The 15,346-nt window shown below is 34.9% G+C and overlaps 1 protein-coding gene across 1 annotated transcript in view; it reads right to left on the bottom strand.

Annotated features, from left to right (window-relative positions):
* REEP3 (receptor accessory protein 3) overlaps nt 1-15,346 on the bottom strand; it is an 89,516-nt gene that overhangs the window by 36,054 nt on the left and 38,116 nt on the right. Inside the window, exon 2 of the mRNA XM_032491491.1 lies at nt 10,439-10,511. Within this exon, the coding sequence (XP_032347382.1) occupies nt 10,439-10,511 (73 nt within the window). The remainder of the gene's footprint in view (nt 1-10,438; nt 10,512-15,346) is intronic.

Genomic DNA, 15,346 nt, shown 5'->3' with positions numbered 1-15,346 from the left:
AACTTTAGCTAAAAAGGGAAAAGAAAGATTAGGTATAGCTTACTTTATTTGAAAATACTCCATTTTTAAATTAAAAAATTTAGGTTGTTTAGTATTTTCTGTCACTTAAGTTTAGCATTGCTTGCTTAAACCCTTTCTTGTTTCTCATTTTGTCAATCCTTTTTCTACTCTTCTCCCTACCTTAGATATTTCAAGTGTTTATCTTATTAGACTTATTCAAGGGGATAACTCTTAGATATTGTAATTCTCTTAATTTTGCTTCTGTTTTTATTTCTGCTTTTTTATTGCTTTAATCATCCTACTTTCTTTATAGATTCCTTTAATTTTGATCATTTACTTGCTTTGTGAGCTGAATGGGTCATTTGTCTTCCTTCCTGTTGAAAATGAAGGTGTTTAAAGCTATCACAACCAAAAATATAAATCGTAATATGTATTTCTGTCATTTTTATTTTTGAATTTGTCTAGTACTGCACTTTTGATTTTCTCTTGTACTCAATTATTAATCCTCCCTTTTGGAACTTGTTGGGGGATTTCTTTGAAATAGTGACGTAATGGTTTCTGAACCGATACAGAGGAGGCAGAACACAGGCTGCCTCTGAACACAGATCTCCTGCAGTGAGGGTGGTGGCAGTGGAGTTTTTTGGTTGCTGTAGCTTTTATGATTTTAAGCTGTTCCATCACTAGGGATTAGGGTGGAGGTGGCTAGGCCTCTCTCCAGTTTACTACTTAACAACATTTCCTTTAATGGAAACAACGGTTTCTGTCCCTGTTTTTTAAAATCTATTTCCATTGGCACAACAGTTGGTAAAATTCTTCATAGATATTAGCAAAAGCCTGACTTAGCCTCTTAGATTTAAATGTTACCGTGAGAATTTTTTTTTCTTTGTGTATGTTTTACAAAACATTTGCATTCTAGAAAAGGACAAGACAGCTGTGGTTGGCTAGCTACATATTGGCATGAAAATTGTGGGAATGCTTTCAATTTACTTCATAAAGGTCAAGGGGTACTCTAATTCACATTTTACAGTTTTAGAAGGAACTGTGTTAGGCATTCATTTAACCCCCATCCTGCCAATCTTAATTCAAATTTAACACTTGTTTCCTAAAGTGGATCCACAGTAATGATTCTGAAATGATCACAGAGAAATTGTTTTTAGAAGATATAAGGAAGAGCGTAAGTCCCTTGATGACTAAAACAGCATCAATTACTTCAAGCAGTTAAGTTACATACTAATATGCACTACATATAAAATAAGTAAATTGGACATAACAAAAATTAAGTTTTCAAAGCATACTCACCACCTACTTTAAGTAACTGTAAGATTTACTTCATTAAAGGACAATAAGTATAACTGAATCACTATGCTGTACATCAGAAATTAACATATTGTAAACCAACTATACTTCAATTAAAAAATTTTTTTAAAAAAGAAAGTGAGAAAAAAAGGGTAATAAACTGTCCCAAGTGATTTTTTTTAACTGTCCCAAGTGGAAATTGTAATTTTATTTATCAAAACTTGATTTACAAACAACTATAACTCAAGACAAGATACACACATATTCATTGCATGTTAGCTAAATTATATTTTTTAATTGTCGAGGATTAAAAAAATGATAATATGTATTACAAACTGTAAAGCTATCTCCTTTGTGAACACACTTTAAAAACCAATGTTAATAATGAAATAAGTCTTACTTGATATTACAGTATAATTCAACTACAAGTATCCCAACTCACAGAGTCAGATTTGGAAATATGGGTAAAAATAGTAGAATGAATATACACATTTAATTGCATCCCCACCACAAATCTCATTAAAACAACAGTAAAGTAATTAAAAAAAAAACAACACTTATGTCCAGAAGACTATAGAAAAGAAGAGAGCATCAACATTTTTGGGCCCAGGAAGGAAATGGATGAGTAGTAACTGACTCAGGAGACCAGAGAAAATTGAGTAATAAGTGGACATTGTGGAAAAGTTGAGAAGCAACCCAACTTTACATTGCAGAGCTCCCAAAAGGCTCAAGAGTTAGTGGCACAATTCTTGGCTAAAAAGGGCACAAGATAGGAAAGATGGCTGTAAGGATACCTTTAAGGAGCAGGTAGATGCCCAGATGCCCTCCCACATTAGCTGTCTGATGACACCCCTTCTTCCCCCAGCAGGACCCTGAAGCTTATTCTCTGTAAAGGGTGAATCAGAGGGTCTCTAGATTTGCAAATCTCTGGCCCAGTTGAGAGCGGGGCTAATAGGGATTAAGTAAAAGTTTATAAGCTGAATATTGAGGGTCCCCAACCCTTAATCTCCCACCAGAATGCTAGCAACCAAGTACCTTTCAGAATGGAAGAGTTTTCTCTGAACAATCCAACTGGCACAAAAGAAAATACCTAAAGATACAGACTTTGATAATTTTCAAAGGAAATTGTTGTTACGGGTTGAACTGTGTTCCCCTGAAAGATATGCTGACATCTATTACAGACTGAATTGTGTCCCCCTAAAATTCAAATGTTGGAAGTCCTAACCTCTAGGGTAACTATATTTGGAGATAGGGACTTTAAGGAGGTAATTAAGATTAAATGAGGTCATAAGGATGGGGCCCTAATTCAATAGAACTAGTGTCCTTATAAGAAGAGGAAGAGACACCAGAGATAACTCTCTCTATGCGTGCACAGATTAAAAGCCATATGAGGACACATGGAGAAGGTGGCCGCCTATAAACTACGAACAGGCCTCACCCAAAGCCAACCCTGATGGCACCTTATGCTTGGACTTCCAGCCTACAGAACTTAAGAAGATAGATTTATCTTTTTATGATACTCAATGTGCCGCATTTTGTTATGGTAACTGGAGAAGATTAATACAAAGTTTTAACCCTCAGAATGTGACCTCATTGGAAATAGGGTTCCTAAGATATCATTAGTTAGGATAAGGTTATAGCAGGGTATGGTGAGCCCTTAATCCAATTTGACTGGTGTCCTTTAAAGGAGAAGAGACTCAGAGACAAAGACACACAAGGGAAGAACATCATGTGACAGAAGAGGCAGAGAGTGAAGTGCTACAACTGAAAGGTAAGGGACACCAAGGACCACTGGCAACCACCAGAAGCTACAAGCAGGCAAGAAAGACTTCTACTCAACAGGTTTTGGAGGGACTGTGGTCCTGTCCATATCTAGGCTCCAGAATGTGAGACCATAAATTTCTGCTCTTTTAAGCCACTCAGTTTGTGGCACTTCCACATGGCAGTCTTAGGAACAGACCTAATTGCCCAGTCAGATCACCCTGTAGTGCAGATCACATTCAGCAAGTCTCTTCATAGGTATAGGACTTCAAATTAGCTTTTCATTATAATATTCAAATATGAGCAAAGAACCAAGGATCATCCAATATTGGAGAAAATCATACATGAAACAAACAAACAAACAGAAGAACAGACTTCAGAGGAAAGAGAGCCTATGTAAAAAGAACATGTCTAAAAAATAATCATTCATATCCTCAGAAAAAAGGGAAGCAATTTTTTAGACAAAATAAGAAGATGCTATAGAAAAAGGAACATTCAGAGAATAAAAAGAGTTCTTAGAAATTAAACACAGAAGATAAAATTGAGAAACTATCATAAAATAGAGCAGAAAGAAAAAGAGATGGGAAAGAGAACACAAAAAGGCCAGAAAATTAGAGAATTAGTCCAAGTAGCTTAATAACTGAATAAAAGGAATCCAAGACAGAACAAATAGTGAAAATGAAGTGGAGAAAATCATTAAAGAAATAATTTTAACCAAATTTCCCAGAGCAGAAAGACAAAGGATTCCTAGAATAAAAGGGACTACTGAGGGTTTAGCAAAATTGATTATAATCTGCTCACACCAAGGCATGTCATCATGAAATTTTAAAACAGTGGGCACATAGAAAAGATTCCACAAGCGGGTAAGAATCAAAATGCCTTCAGATGTCTCCACAGCAATGCTAGAAGCTAAAAGACAAAATTCTGAAGGAAATTCTGAAGGAAAATTATTTCCAACCTAGCATCTCAAAAATATCTACCTCTCAAAAAGCCTTCTGGGGAAGAATGCATTCATCAAAATGAGGAAGTGAAATAAGAAAGAGGAAAACAGGAGATTAAGAAATCTGAGGATCTGAAACAAGAGCCAGTCCAGAATATCTAAGGGATGAGAATGCACTGAGGAGAAATTCACACAACTGTCAGAGTCTGGGTCTAAACTTGCGATAAGAACAGAGAACACCAAATAAGTGAACAAAACAAAACAAAAAAACGAGACAATGAGTAACACCAGGGAGAACAAACTATTGCTCAGAGTAAGTATGGTAATGTAGTATACTGTAGAGATCAGATGCAAATAGTGTTTACATAGTGAAAATATTATATAACGGGGACTGCTGTATGTAAGGTACTGGTTTAAATGCTTTGTGTTCATTAACTCATATAATCCTTATGACCACATGAGGAAGTAAATACTGCTCTCATTTTCCAGGTAAGGAAATTGAGGCAAAAAAATCACTTGTTCAAAGACGCAGCTAGTAATGGATAGAGCTAAAATGAAAAGCCAAGCAGCCTGTTGCTAGATGGTTCTTTATCTCTATATTCTACTCCTTCTTTCTAATTTAGCCTCAATAATGTAAACACCAATCCAACCCAAATTACACTGTAATGACAAAGGGAGGCTACAGGGAAGTATGCATGTGTATAGTGACATTGGGTAACTACTAAATCAAGTTTAACAGAAGGAAGTCAAGGGATGAGTTCCATCTGAAAAATGAAGAAACAGAAATATAAGCATGTAGTTAGATATGAAAATAAATAATAAAGGATTCACATAAAAATTGAAAGCAGTTGCCTCTAAAGTTAGAAATAGGGATGAGGATGGTGGGGAACTGTTGTTTTTCAAAATAAGCCTTGGACAACTGTTTAATTTTAATTGCATTTCTTTTAGGGGTGGGTAATTTATTTATTTTATTTATTTACTTTCAGAGGAGGTACCAGGGATTGAACCCAGGACCCTGTGCATGCTAAGCATGTGCTCTACATCTTGAGCTGTACCCTCCCACCTGACAACGGTTTAATTTTAAAATTGTAAATAAGTACAGCTTTGATAAAAATAAAAACTAAATTTAAAGTAGATCAGAATGGAAAATAAACAGAGAGGAATGTGGCCTGACAAAACTAATTTCAAAAAATTTTCAAGAAAATCCCCCTTTAATCAATGGGTTAATCTTTGCACTTCCCAAATTATTAAAACCCTTCAATCAAATGAATATTTTTAGTCCAAAATATGAACAGATGCATCAGGAACACTTCTTGACAATAAAGTTCTTCACTATGTTTTTTAACCTTACAACTAGTAGACAAACTTCTGTCTAGTAGACAAAACTAGTAGACAATTTCAGATTTTGCCAGTTGACAAGAACTATAGGACTAGCATATTTGCTCATTTTCATATCATCCAAATATTCAGAAAAAATTAGGTTACTTTCAAAAATCAAGTCAATAGGGTTTTAGAGGGCCTTTAAAAAATTAATCTCCCTGAGTTTTCCTGGTCTTTGTTCTTGCTCACGGTAAATCTCACAACCAAATGTCTGATTTTGATTTGTAAGTGCTGTTAGCCAGTCTTTTTATTGCCACTTTCTCCAGTATTCTTAGGGTAAGAACACTGGTTTCCTAGAAAAGCTACAGCAATTATACATGACTTGGGAGTAAATACTCTATTTTCAAGTCATGAGATGGTATAAGCTTGAAAAAAAATGTGTAAAACCATACTAATTCTTCAGTAAGTTTACATTTCAATTACTGCAAGACTGAAAGACTTTAAGTAGGCCATATCAGCCACACCATACAGGAAATTATATCCTAGGAAACCTCTGTTTTAAAAATAGGCAAAGGAAGAAAGGAAGGTTGCCAAAATACACAGCACTTTCCATTTGTTTTGATTTGAACACAGCATCTGTTTTATCAGGTGCGATCTACTATTTGCAGGCTTAAGGGGAATGGTAGTAGTTAGGGTGGGAAGAAGTAAATTAGTAAAAAATGTTTGCTTTCTGAAAATAATTTTGAAGTAGATATCAGTAGAATTTAGGTACTAACCAAACACCATAAAGTAACTGGGCTTAGCGATAAGTCAGACTGGACTGTGTATTCCTTAACCTGGTAGACTCAAAGCTGAGAAACTAGACCAATCCACTTAAGAAATGTACATGCTCTTGTAAACACTATTTAATATTTGTTATATACTTAAAAGTCAACTTTTCTTTTTCTTATTCATTCATTTATTTAAAAAAATACTGAGTATCTATTACATAACATACTATTCTAGGTACAGGAATATAGCAATTAACAAAATAACAAAATTCTCATGGAGCTGGTGGGGAAGACAAACACATATACATATAAATAATATAATACAGATAGTATGAGAGGCTATTAAAAATATAACAGGGAGATTTTAAGAAGGTTAATTTAACTTAATTTTTTAAAAAATCTGTTGCAATTTATTTCTTTAACATCTTTTTGTTTTGTTTGGGGGGGTGGTAATTAGGTTTATTTATTTATTTTTAACAGAAGTACTGGGGATTGAACCCAGGACCTCCTGCATACTAAGCATGCACTCTACCACTAAGCTATATCCTTCTCGTAAGATGGAATTCAGACTGCTAATCAGCTGATCTCCAGGTGGGTTAAGGAGCTGGATTACTCAGGTAAGACCCAGGTGGTCACAGGGATCCTTATAAGAGGAAGAGAACGGCAGATGGGAGAACCAAAGAAATGGCAGTTTGAGAAGGTCTCAGCCCAAAGTTTCTGGCTTTGAAGATGGTGGACTACAGCCATAAGCCAAGGAATGTGGACAGCCTCTAGAAGCTAGCAAAGGTAAGGAAACAGATTTTCCCCTAGAGCCTCCCGAAAGAATGTAGTCTGTGGACCCATTTCAGATTTCTGACCTCTGGGAATGGAAGAGAATATATTTGTGTTGGTTTAAGCCAATAAATATGCAGTAATTTGTTAAAGTCGCAATTGGAAACAGTAATATACAAAAATATTTGGAAATTGGTGGGAAATTATATGAATGTAAGATGTTATTTTTCCAGTATGATATCTCTGTTTAGTCTCAAGAGCAGACTAGATGGTAGACAACTTAGTCACCACGATGTCTTCAGGGTTGTATCATATTTCTTTGTCAAAGGCAGATTCCTTGCCTTTCCTGTTTCAGTGCCTGATTATTTTTGTGTTTAGCTCTCATTTTTGTGTGTGTGTGAAGCAGAGTTGATTGCGATGTAATTATCAAACCAAATCCAGCCACCTGCCTTTCTAGTTCCCTAGTTTCTCTTCAATTACTCATTATTCTGATATTCCCAAAGCGGTGGTTAAGAAAACTTTTTTCAGAGTCACAATACTATAGCAAAATTATGTACAGATAGTTCCTACTTTGTTAATGAGTTTTCTCTAAAAACTGTAAGGCAATATGAGAAGTACATATCCAAATACACATGTACATAGATATGTATATATATTCAACAAGTATCAGGTCTTGCAGTTTTCCCATCCGTTTGAATAAGAATGTTAATGGATTCTCTCCCACAGGTTAAGTTATCTTTAACTTATGAAGCAGCATTAAAATTTCAGGGTTAGATCATTCTTATTAATCCCCAATTTATAGAATAATCCAGTAATAAAGATTTGTGTTTTATTAAGAGAATGAAACACACAAGTTCATGTTTTCAAGTCCTTAAAAATTAACATTAACAAAGTTAAATTGATGCATTTGTAAGAAATGGACTAATATTTTTATAATAGTTCTTAGGACAGTCTCTAAATAACATGGTCTTTTCTGCCTTTTTAGCATTAATTTACACATGCCAGGCCTATTTCTTTTTATTATAATTTGTTATACCTTTAAATTTCTTTTTTGCTATTTTCTTACCTTTTATTTTATTTGCCTGCCTGCTGATAATATCCTCATCTTATTAAAACTTCTCATCTAAACTTCATTATTAATTTGTCCTTAACTTTTTTTCCCCAACAAAATCATGCAGATTTGGGAGGGAACATAGAAAACCGCAAGCACAGATGTACACAAAGACACACAGAGGTACACCAGTTACTGTATATCCTGACTTTATGATGCTTTATAGGTAAAATGGGCCTGGAGCTGGGAAATATCACCCTGTACTTCAACTATACAATTAACTAGGTTCAGAGAAAAGATCTCATTTAATAACAGTATTACTTCAAATAAGGAGGATTGTATTGGCCAGTAGAATTATTAAGTACTAACCAGTCATATGCCCCCAGCTTATATATTTGTGGTATTTGGAAATGAAGAGCAACTCTTATTTTTATCTTTCAAAAGACAATTCCAGTTAAATTAGAATATTATACTGTAGGGCAAAGTGTTGTCTGTGGACTAGTGCAAGGCTGTGAAGTGTTGTTGTTTTGCTTTAAATACAAAATTGCCAGTAACTTCATGTCTATTGAATCTAATAATTTAAAAAAAAGTTTGGGTTGTATTTTGTATGCTTTTGGGGTTTCATTTCATTTTACAGTGATTACTTTTTACATTTTACTTTACAAAAGTATTGGTCTATGACTTACTGGAAATTATTTTAAAAAATGGTTCTATCACAAGTACCTTGAGAAGCACTGTTAATAGAAGATAATTGTTGGTTTCTAAATACTAATGTATGCTAGACCATAAAACAATATTTGAATAATTTGTTATATATTAAAATATGTCCCTTCCAGTCACTTACAAAGTTACTTTAAATTACTAGGATTTAATGTGGTTCCATCTCTTAAGACTATTTCATCAATCTTAGATCCAAGAGATACATATAAATATTAAAAGGTTAGAAAAACTTTAGAGCTCAACTGAGTAACCTCTCTACCTCTGTTAGATATATTCCACCATTCTAACTGATTTTTATATACTTTACTTCAAAAATTCACTTTATATGAAAGAGAAAAGATGACTATAAACGTTCAGTAGATTGGGTTTGTTTATGAAGGTGTCAGAATTACCCCTGACTCAAAAAAACAAAAAGCCCCACCCTAAACAAATAGAATAAAGAATTATCATCTGATCTCTGATCATTTGATGAGTTGGACACAAGGCAACCATCCAAGATCCCTTACAAAGAACCATGGCTATATATCCCAAAGAACTGAAATCTGATACTCAAACAATTCCCTGTACACGAATGTTTACAGCAGCACTACTTGTAATAGCTAAAAAGGTGGAAACAATCTAGATGTCTGTCAGCGGATGAATGGAGAAACAAAATGTTCTATATGTATGCAGTGGAATATTATTCAGCCACAAAAAGGGATGAAATAATGATACATGCTACAGTGTGGATGAATCCTGAAAACATTATGCTAGGTAAAAAGAAGCCAGACACAAAAAAGGTCATATACTATATGATTCCATTTATAGGAAATACCCAGAATAGGTAAATCCATACAAACAGAAAGCAGATGGGTGGTTGCTCGAGGCTGTGGGGAGGGGAGTATAGGGATTAAACTGCATAATGGATATGTTATCTTATTTTGGAGTGATGAAAATCTTTTGGAAGTAGACAGAAGTAGTGTTTGCATAACACTCTGAATGTACTAAATGCCACTGAATTGTTCACTATGAAATGGTTAATTCTGTTATCGGAATGTCACCTCAATTAAAGAACCACAGTTATTGACGTGCAGTTCTCAGTGCTGACTGCTTTACGCCTGTTGATTAACCACTAATAAGCTATGCTTCATCACAAACAGTAAACTTAGGCCAGCATTTATAGGTGGGGAAGGCCATTTACTATTGAACATCTTGGGTAATTTTGGGAAGAAGTTACAGAAATGTGTAAAAAATAGTAATAAAATAAAAACGATTATTTAAAGTAAAGGAAAAAAACAGGTAAGGAATGGGGAAGACAAAACTGAAAGAAAAGAAACATTGAGGACTGAAAAGAAAATTTTTACAAAAATAGTCTGATTCAAGAAGAAAAGAGATTTTAACTGTCAGTAGTCATGAAGTATCTGCATATTTAAATTAATGAAAAAGTGACAAAACACCTATGAAAGAACAAACAGATTTTAGAACTCACGAGACATAATTTCCATGCACCCATCCATTTACAAGGCTAGAAAACAATTTCCCAACTTCTTATTACACTGGAACTTACAGACTAAATGAATGAGAGATCCAGTGATTCATTTGGGAATCATACTTATTTAAGTGCCAACTGACAGCAAACTAATTTTTAAACTCCACTTAGGAATTCTTAATTAGTAAAGATTAGATTTAAAAAAGATTAACTTCATATTTATATCACATTTTTAACCCAAAAGATTATTCCAGCTGTTTCTAAAATAATGGTAGTTTCCCTAGTATTGTGTATAATGGATACATTCAACTAGAATTGATCACTCATAAAATTGTACTTACATATTCCTTCACATTTTTTGTTTTCACAGCTTTGTATGAATAATACGCAGGATAAAGCATTCCAAACACCAACCTAAAAGTAAAAAGTATGAGAAGACTAGTCAAACATAACAATGCTTTTAAGAGCTCATGAAAATTTCACCCAACAGAAAAGTAGAATGTGCATGGAAAACAAATGACAGTGTAAATGTATGTGAATGAAAATTTATGTAAACTAAATCTCCTCAGAAAAGCAAAGTAAAAATACACTTTTTTAAACAAAAAGATGATTTCATTATTCTAGAAACCATTTCATAGGAAAAAAGATTTATTTGAAAAAAACTGCCATTTAAAATCTTTTTTTCTCATCACAAAAAATATTCTGTGGTTCCTTGAGGAACACTTGGAAAACGTAGAAAATTGCCAAAAATAAAATAAAAATTGTCCCAACCCTACCAATCAGAGATTTCCACAGGCAACACTTTACTGTACGCAAATCCCACTTTTTATCTGTGTGTAGTATACCTAAAACAAACAGAACACACACACACACACACACACACACACACACACAAACAATTTGTGTTCATGGAAAAAGTGGTCCCTCTCTTCACTGGTTTGAGAAGCACCGACTTCTAATTATGACATGCTATGAAACAATATTTGATATATTTATTACAATATATATTAAAATAACTCTCCTTAAGCATTGATAAACTGGCAGTCACTAACAGGACTTAACTGAATGCTATCTGTTAGAATTACTTCACCAAATCACAGATCCTAGAGGTGTGTGTGTGTGTGTGTGTATGTACATACGGACATAGACAGAAATGACAAGACAGGATACATGGTTTACAATTGACATTGTTCACATAATACATCGTGGAATTACTCATCCTCAAATACTAGTCTACAGTATTCTTAATATCTTCATAACATTCCACATTGAGATTCACACAGTTTATTTAAACAACCCAATATTTATAGGCTTTTGGTTGATTTCCAGATTTTTTCTATTACACATGATACTGTGAAAAACTCTTCTATGGACATTGATATTCACTTCAAAGCGTACACACACTTTTTACTGAAGTATAGTTGATTTACAATACTGTTAGTTTCAGGTGAAGATTTCACATGTTTTACTTATTACCAAAAATGCCTTCCAGAGTGGCAGTTCCACCTTACACTCCTGTACATTGCCAATCATGGGTATCATTGTTTTAAAAAAAAGTTTGCCAGCTAAATAAAAGAAAAATAATAACCTCATATGTTTTAATGTACATTTCTGAACACCAGTAGCTGAGTTTTTTCTAAGTGTTTACTGGCCTTTTGATGCATGGGACATATGATATTCTGTTGTCCACATTTTTTTGGTCTTCTTAAAAAGAGTCTATTTTAGAATAGTTTCATTTTTATGGAAAAGTTGGGACAACGGTATAGATAGTTCCCATGTACGCTACACCGACTCACCACTATTAGTAACATCTTGCATTAGTCTGGTACATTTGGCACAATTAGTAAATCTTAATATATTATTAACTAAAGTCCATGCTTTATTCAGATTTCTTTAGTTTTACCAAGTATCCTTTTTCTGTCCCAGGATCCCATCCAGGACAGCATATTACATTTAGTTGTCTTGCATCCTTAGCTCCTTAGCTCCTCTCTTGACTGTAAGGGTAAGACTTTCCTTGGGAAATGACCTTGAGAGTTTTGAGATATACTGGTCAACTAACTATATTATAGGAAGCCACTCTAATAGAATTTGTCTGATGCTTTTCTCATGGTTAGACTGAGATAAGAGTTTTGGAGAGGAAGATCACAGAGGCAAAATTCTATCTCATCATATTATATCAAGGGCACATACTGTCAGCACGACTTATCACTGTGATGTTAACCTTGACCACCAGGCTGAGGCAGTCTTTGTTAGAATTGCCCTCGTAAAGTTACTCTCCACCCCTACCCTGGTTCCATGCTGTATTCTTTAGAAGGATGTTCCTAAGAGCAGACCACACTTGAGTGAACGGTCATGCTCCATCTCCTTGTGGGTCGAGATGGGGTATCTATATAAGTTATTTGAAATTCTTCTGCAGAGATTTGTCTGTTCTTCTCCAGTTATTTATTTATTTAATGATTTATTTGCATCAATATGGACTTGTATTTGTGTATTTTATACTTTGGGTCTTAATGCAGTAGTATCTATTTTGTTGCTCAAAGCTTTGAACATTGAGAGATATTTTAGGTATTTTCTGTGTCCCTTTGACATACCTCTATAATTGTGAGGGGTTGTTTTGAGAGCAATTTGTTACTTTCTGGCACTACATGCTGCACCAGGCTCATACTATGTACTTCCTGTGGCATTGCTGGAATCAGCCACTTCTCCAAGGAGCCTCGGTTCCTTTTATTGGCTGACGGTATTTAAGACCCAGATCTGGGTGCTAGGTGTGCTCATTGTTATCGGAGTGTTGTTGATTCTAGGCCCTTCTTTGTCTGTTTTGTATGGTAACCAATATTTTTCTAGGTTATTGTTATCTTTTGATTTTGTTTATGAAGTTTGCTGAAATACATATTGCATTATGTTTGCTAGAGCTGTCAGCAAAATACCATAGACCAGATGGCTTAAACAACAGGTATTTATTTTCTCCTAGTTCTGGAGGCTGGAAGTCCAAGATCAAGGTGTTGGCAAATTTAATTTTTTTATGAGGCCTCTCTACTTGGATTGCAGATGGTCACATTCTCACTGTGTCCTCACATGGTCATACCTTGGTCTGTGTGTGTATCCTAATCTCCTCTTCCTGTAAGAACACTAATCATACAGGATTAAGGCCCACCCTCAAGACCTCATTTTAACTTAATTTCCTCTTTAAAGACCATACCTCCAAATATAGTCACATTGAGGTACTGGGTGTTAGGATATAAGAGTTTTGGGAGGGGGACATAATTCAGCCCGTAACATATAATGTATATTTTAAAACGTTTACATTAAGTGTTTCCATTTATATTAAATAAGCCTTTCTTATGCTGAGAGCAAGTATTTATATCTCTATAGAGAGATATAAAGAGATTTTTAGTTTATTTATAGTCTGTTTATTTTATTTGAGGGAGGGATTGGGCTGTAAATCCCTGGTGACTTTCCTGACCTTCACAAAGCTGAACCCTGGGTTTGGGGCTGATGCCACCAAGTCAGAGGATATCAAGTCTTCTCCTACTGGGGATTTTATCCACTCCAACTGGAAGCCACATCATTAATACTCTCTGCCTTACCTAACCGTACTACCCTGTGAATGAATGCTACTTCACGACAAGCCCATCCTCAGACTCTGGACGTGAGAATTTTAGCTGTGCCACAGAGCCTAGGGCTTTTCCATTTAACACAGGTACCCCACAAGGCACAGAGGCTTTCCAGCTTAGTGATTTCTAAGAAAGCAAGTGACCTTAGGAGCTGAAGAGTAAACAAGAACACAACTCCTGGGTCTGCTGTGTGTTCATCCTCCCTGCTGACATAAGGTATAACCCCTCAGTTAGCCATCTCAGTTACAGTTTACATATTCAAGTTAATCATTTCAACCCATTTTGTATTTCCTTTTAGAATTTGGACGCAATCAACATAATATCTTCCATATTCTCATACAGTCTAGTACCACTGGATTTAAATTCAACATGAGATTCTCCATTACTATCACTGGATGGATCTTTCACGTTTCCTTCCTTTGCTACAGTATCCATCCAAAATGTACCCCAGTCCTCTTGGGTTTTTCTTGGTGAGTGTCCAGCATCCATCCTCCTCTTTTATTTTCAAACCAGTGGCTGATAATACATTTAGGTTCATGCCATCTCAGCTGACTTATTGAATAGTTTCCCAGCACATGTCTCCAGCTCCACCGTCAGATCAGGATTCCTAATATCTCTGACTTGCTTCAAGACTTCAGTAGCTAGCCTCCTCATCCTCTTGCCAACAAGCCCCTGTGGGGGCTCATCAGAACATAATTTGAAAACCACTGTCTTATATAAACCATCTGTCCCAACATGGTTTTCTTCGATATGCCTCTTATATTTCTACTTCAATCCTGAAATGTGTGCTTCTTGCCTACAAGGCCTCCTTCCCTCATTGTTTCCTCTTCTTTCTTTTTTTCCATTTTTTTTCTTGAAGATCCAACCCTCTTCCATAGATTTCTAAATTACTTTCATTGTGAATTTTAGAATTTGTCAGGATTAGTCATTTTGCCTTTACCCTATTCTATTAGATCGTTTGATGAATTTTTAAATGTATAAATAACAGACTTCCAAAATGTAATTTTCTCACATATAGCAAGGATTTGGTGCTAGTTGATTTTATGCATACAGGTGCTTTGCCTTTATTTTTTTAATCGCTATGTTGAATAGAACCAGTCAAATTAATAAACACAATGTCCCTAACACCTAACTTTTGTAAGAGTAGAAAATAATAATGTATTTCAGTTGGAACATGGGGAAGATTAAATGTCTTAGTGACTAGTGGGGCAATTTTTATGGACCACCACTGTTAATATTATAATTTGTTACTGCTCCAATGTGAATATTACTTAGTAATTTATTGCTAACATCTGAAATGTTTTCTAGGTTTTTTGGGGGGGTTCATTTTCTTTAATATTGGGCTCTACTGTAGATGTTTGCAATCTGGGAGGTCAGGCGTAAAGCCAAAGCATAAGTACAGTCTATAAAAATCAAATAAGGTTTATTTTAGAAGGCCACCTACAAGATAAACTAACAGTTTATAAAGGGAGTATTTGCTACAAATAAAATTCACCTATAAATTTGAATATTGTTTCAGTTAAAGAGGCAGGAAGAAATAATTATTTATTTCCCTTTAGTCTTATTTCTGCCTAAAGAGGGGAAAACTTTGCCAAAACACTCTTGATACCCTTCCCTCCCACTAAGGTAAGGTTG

Source organism: Camelus ferus, chromosome 11 (genome assembly GCF_009834535.1).
Source record: "Camelus ferus isolate YT-003-E chromosome 11, BCGSAC_Cfer_1.0, whole genome shotgun sequence".
Lineage (NCBI taxonomy): Eukaryota > Metazoa > Chordata > Mammalia > Artiodactyla > Camelidae > Camelus > Camelus ferus.
This window is presented reverse-complemented; position numbering and strand designations above follow the sequence as displayed.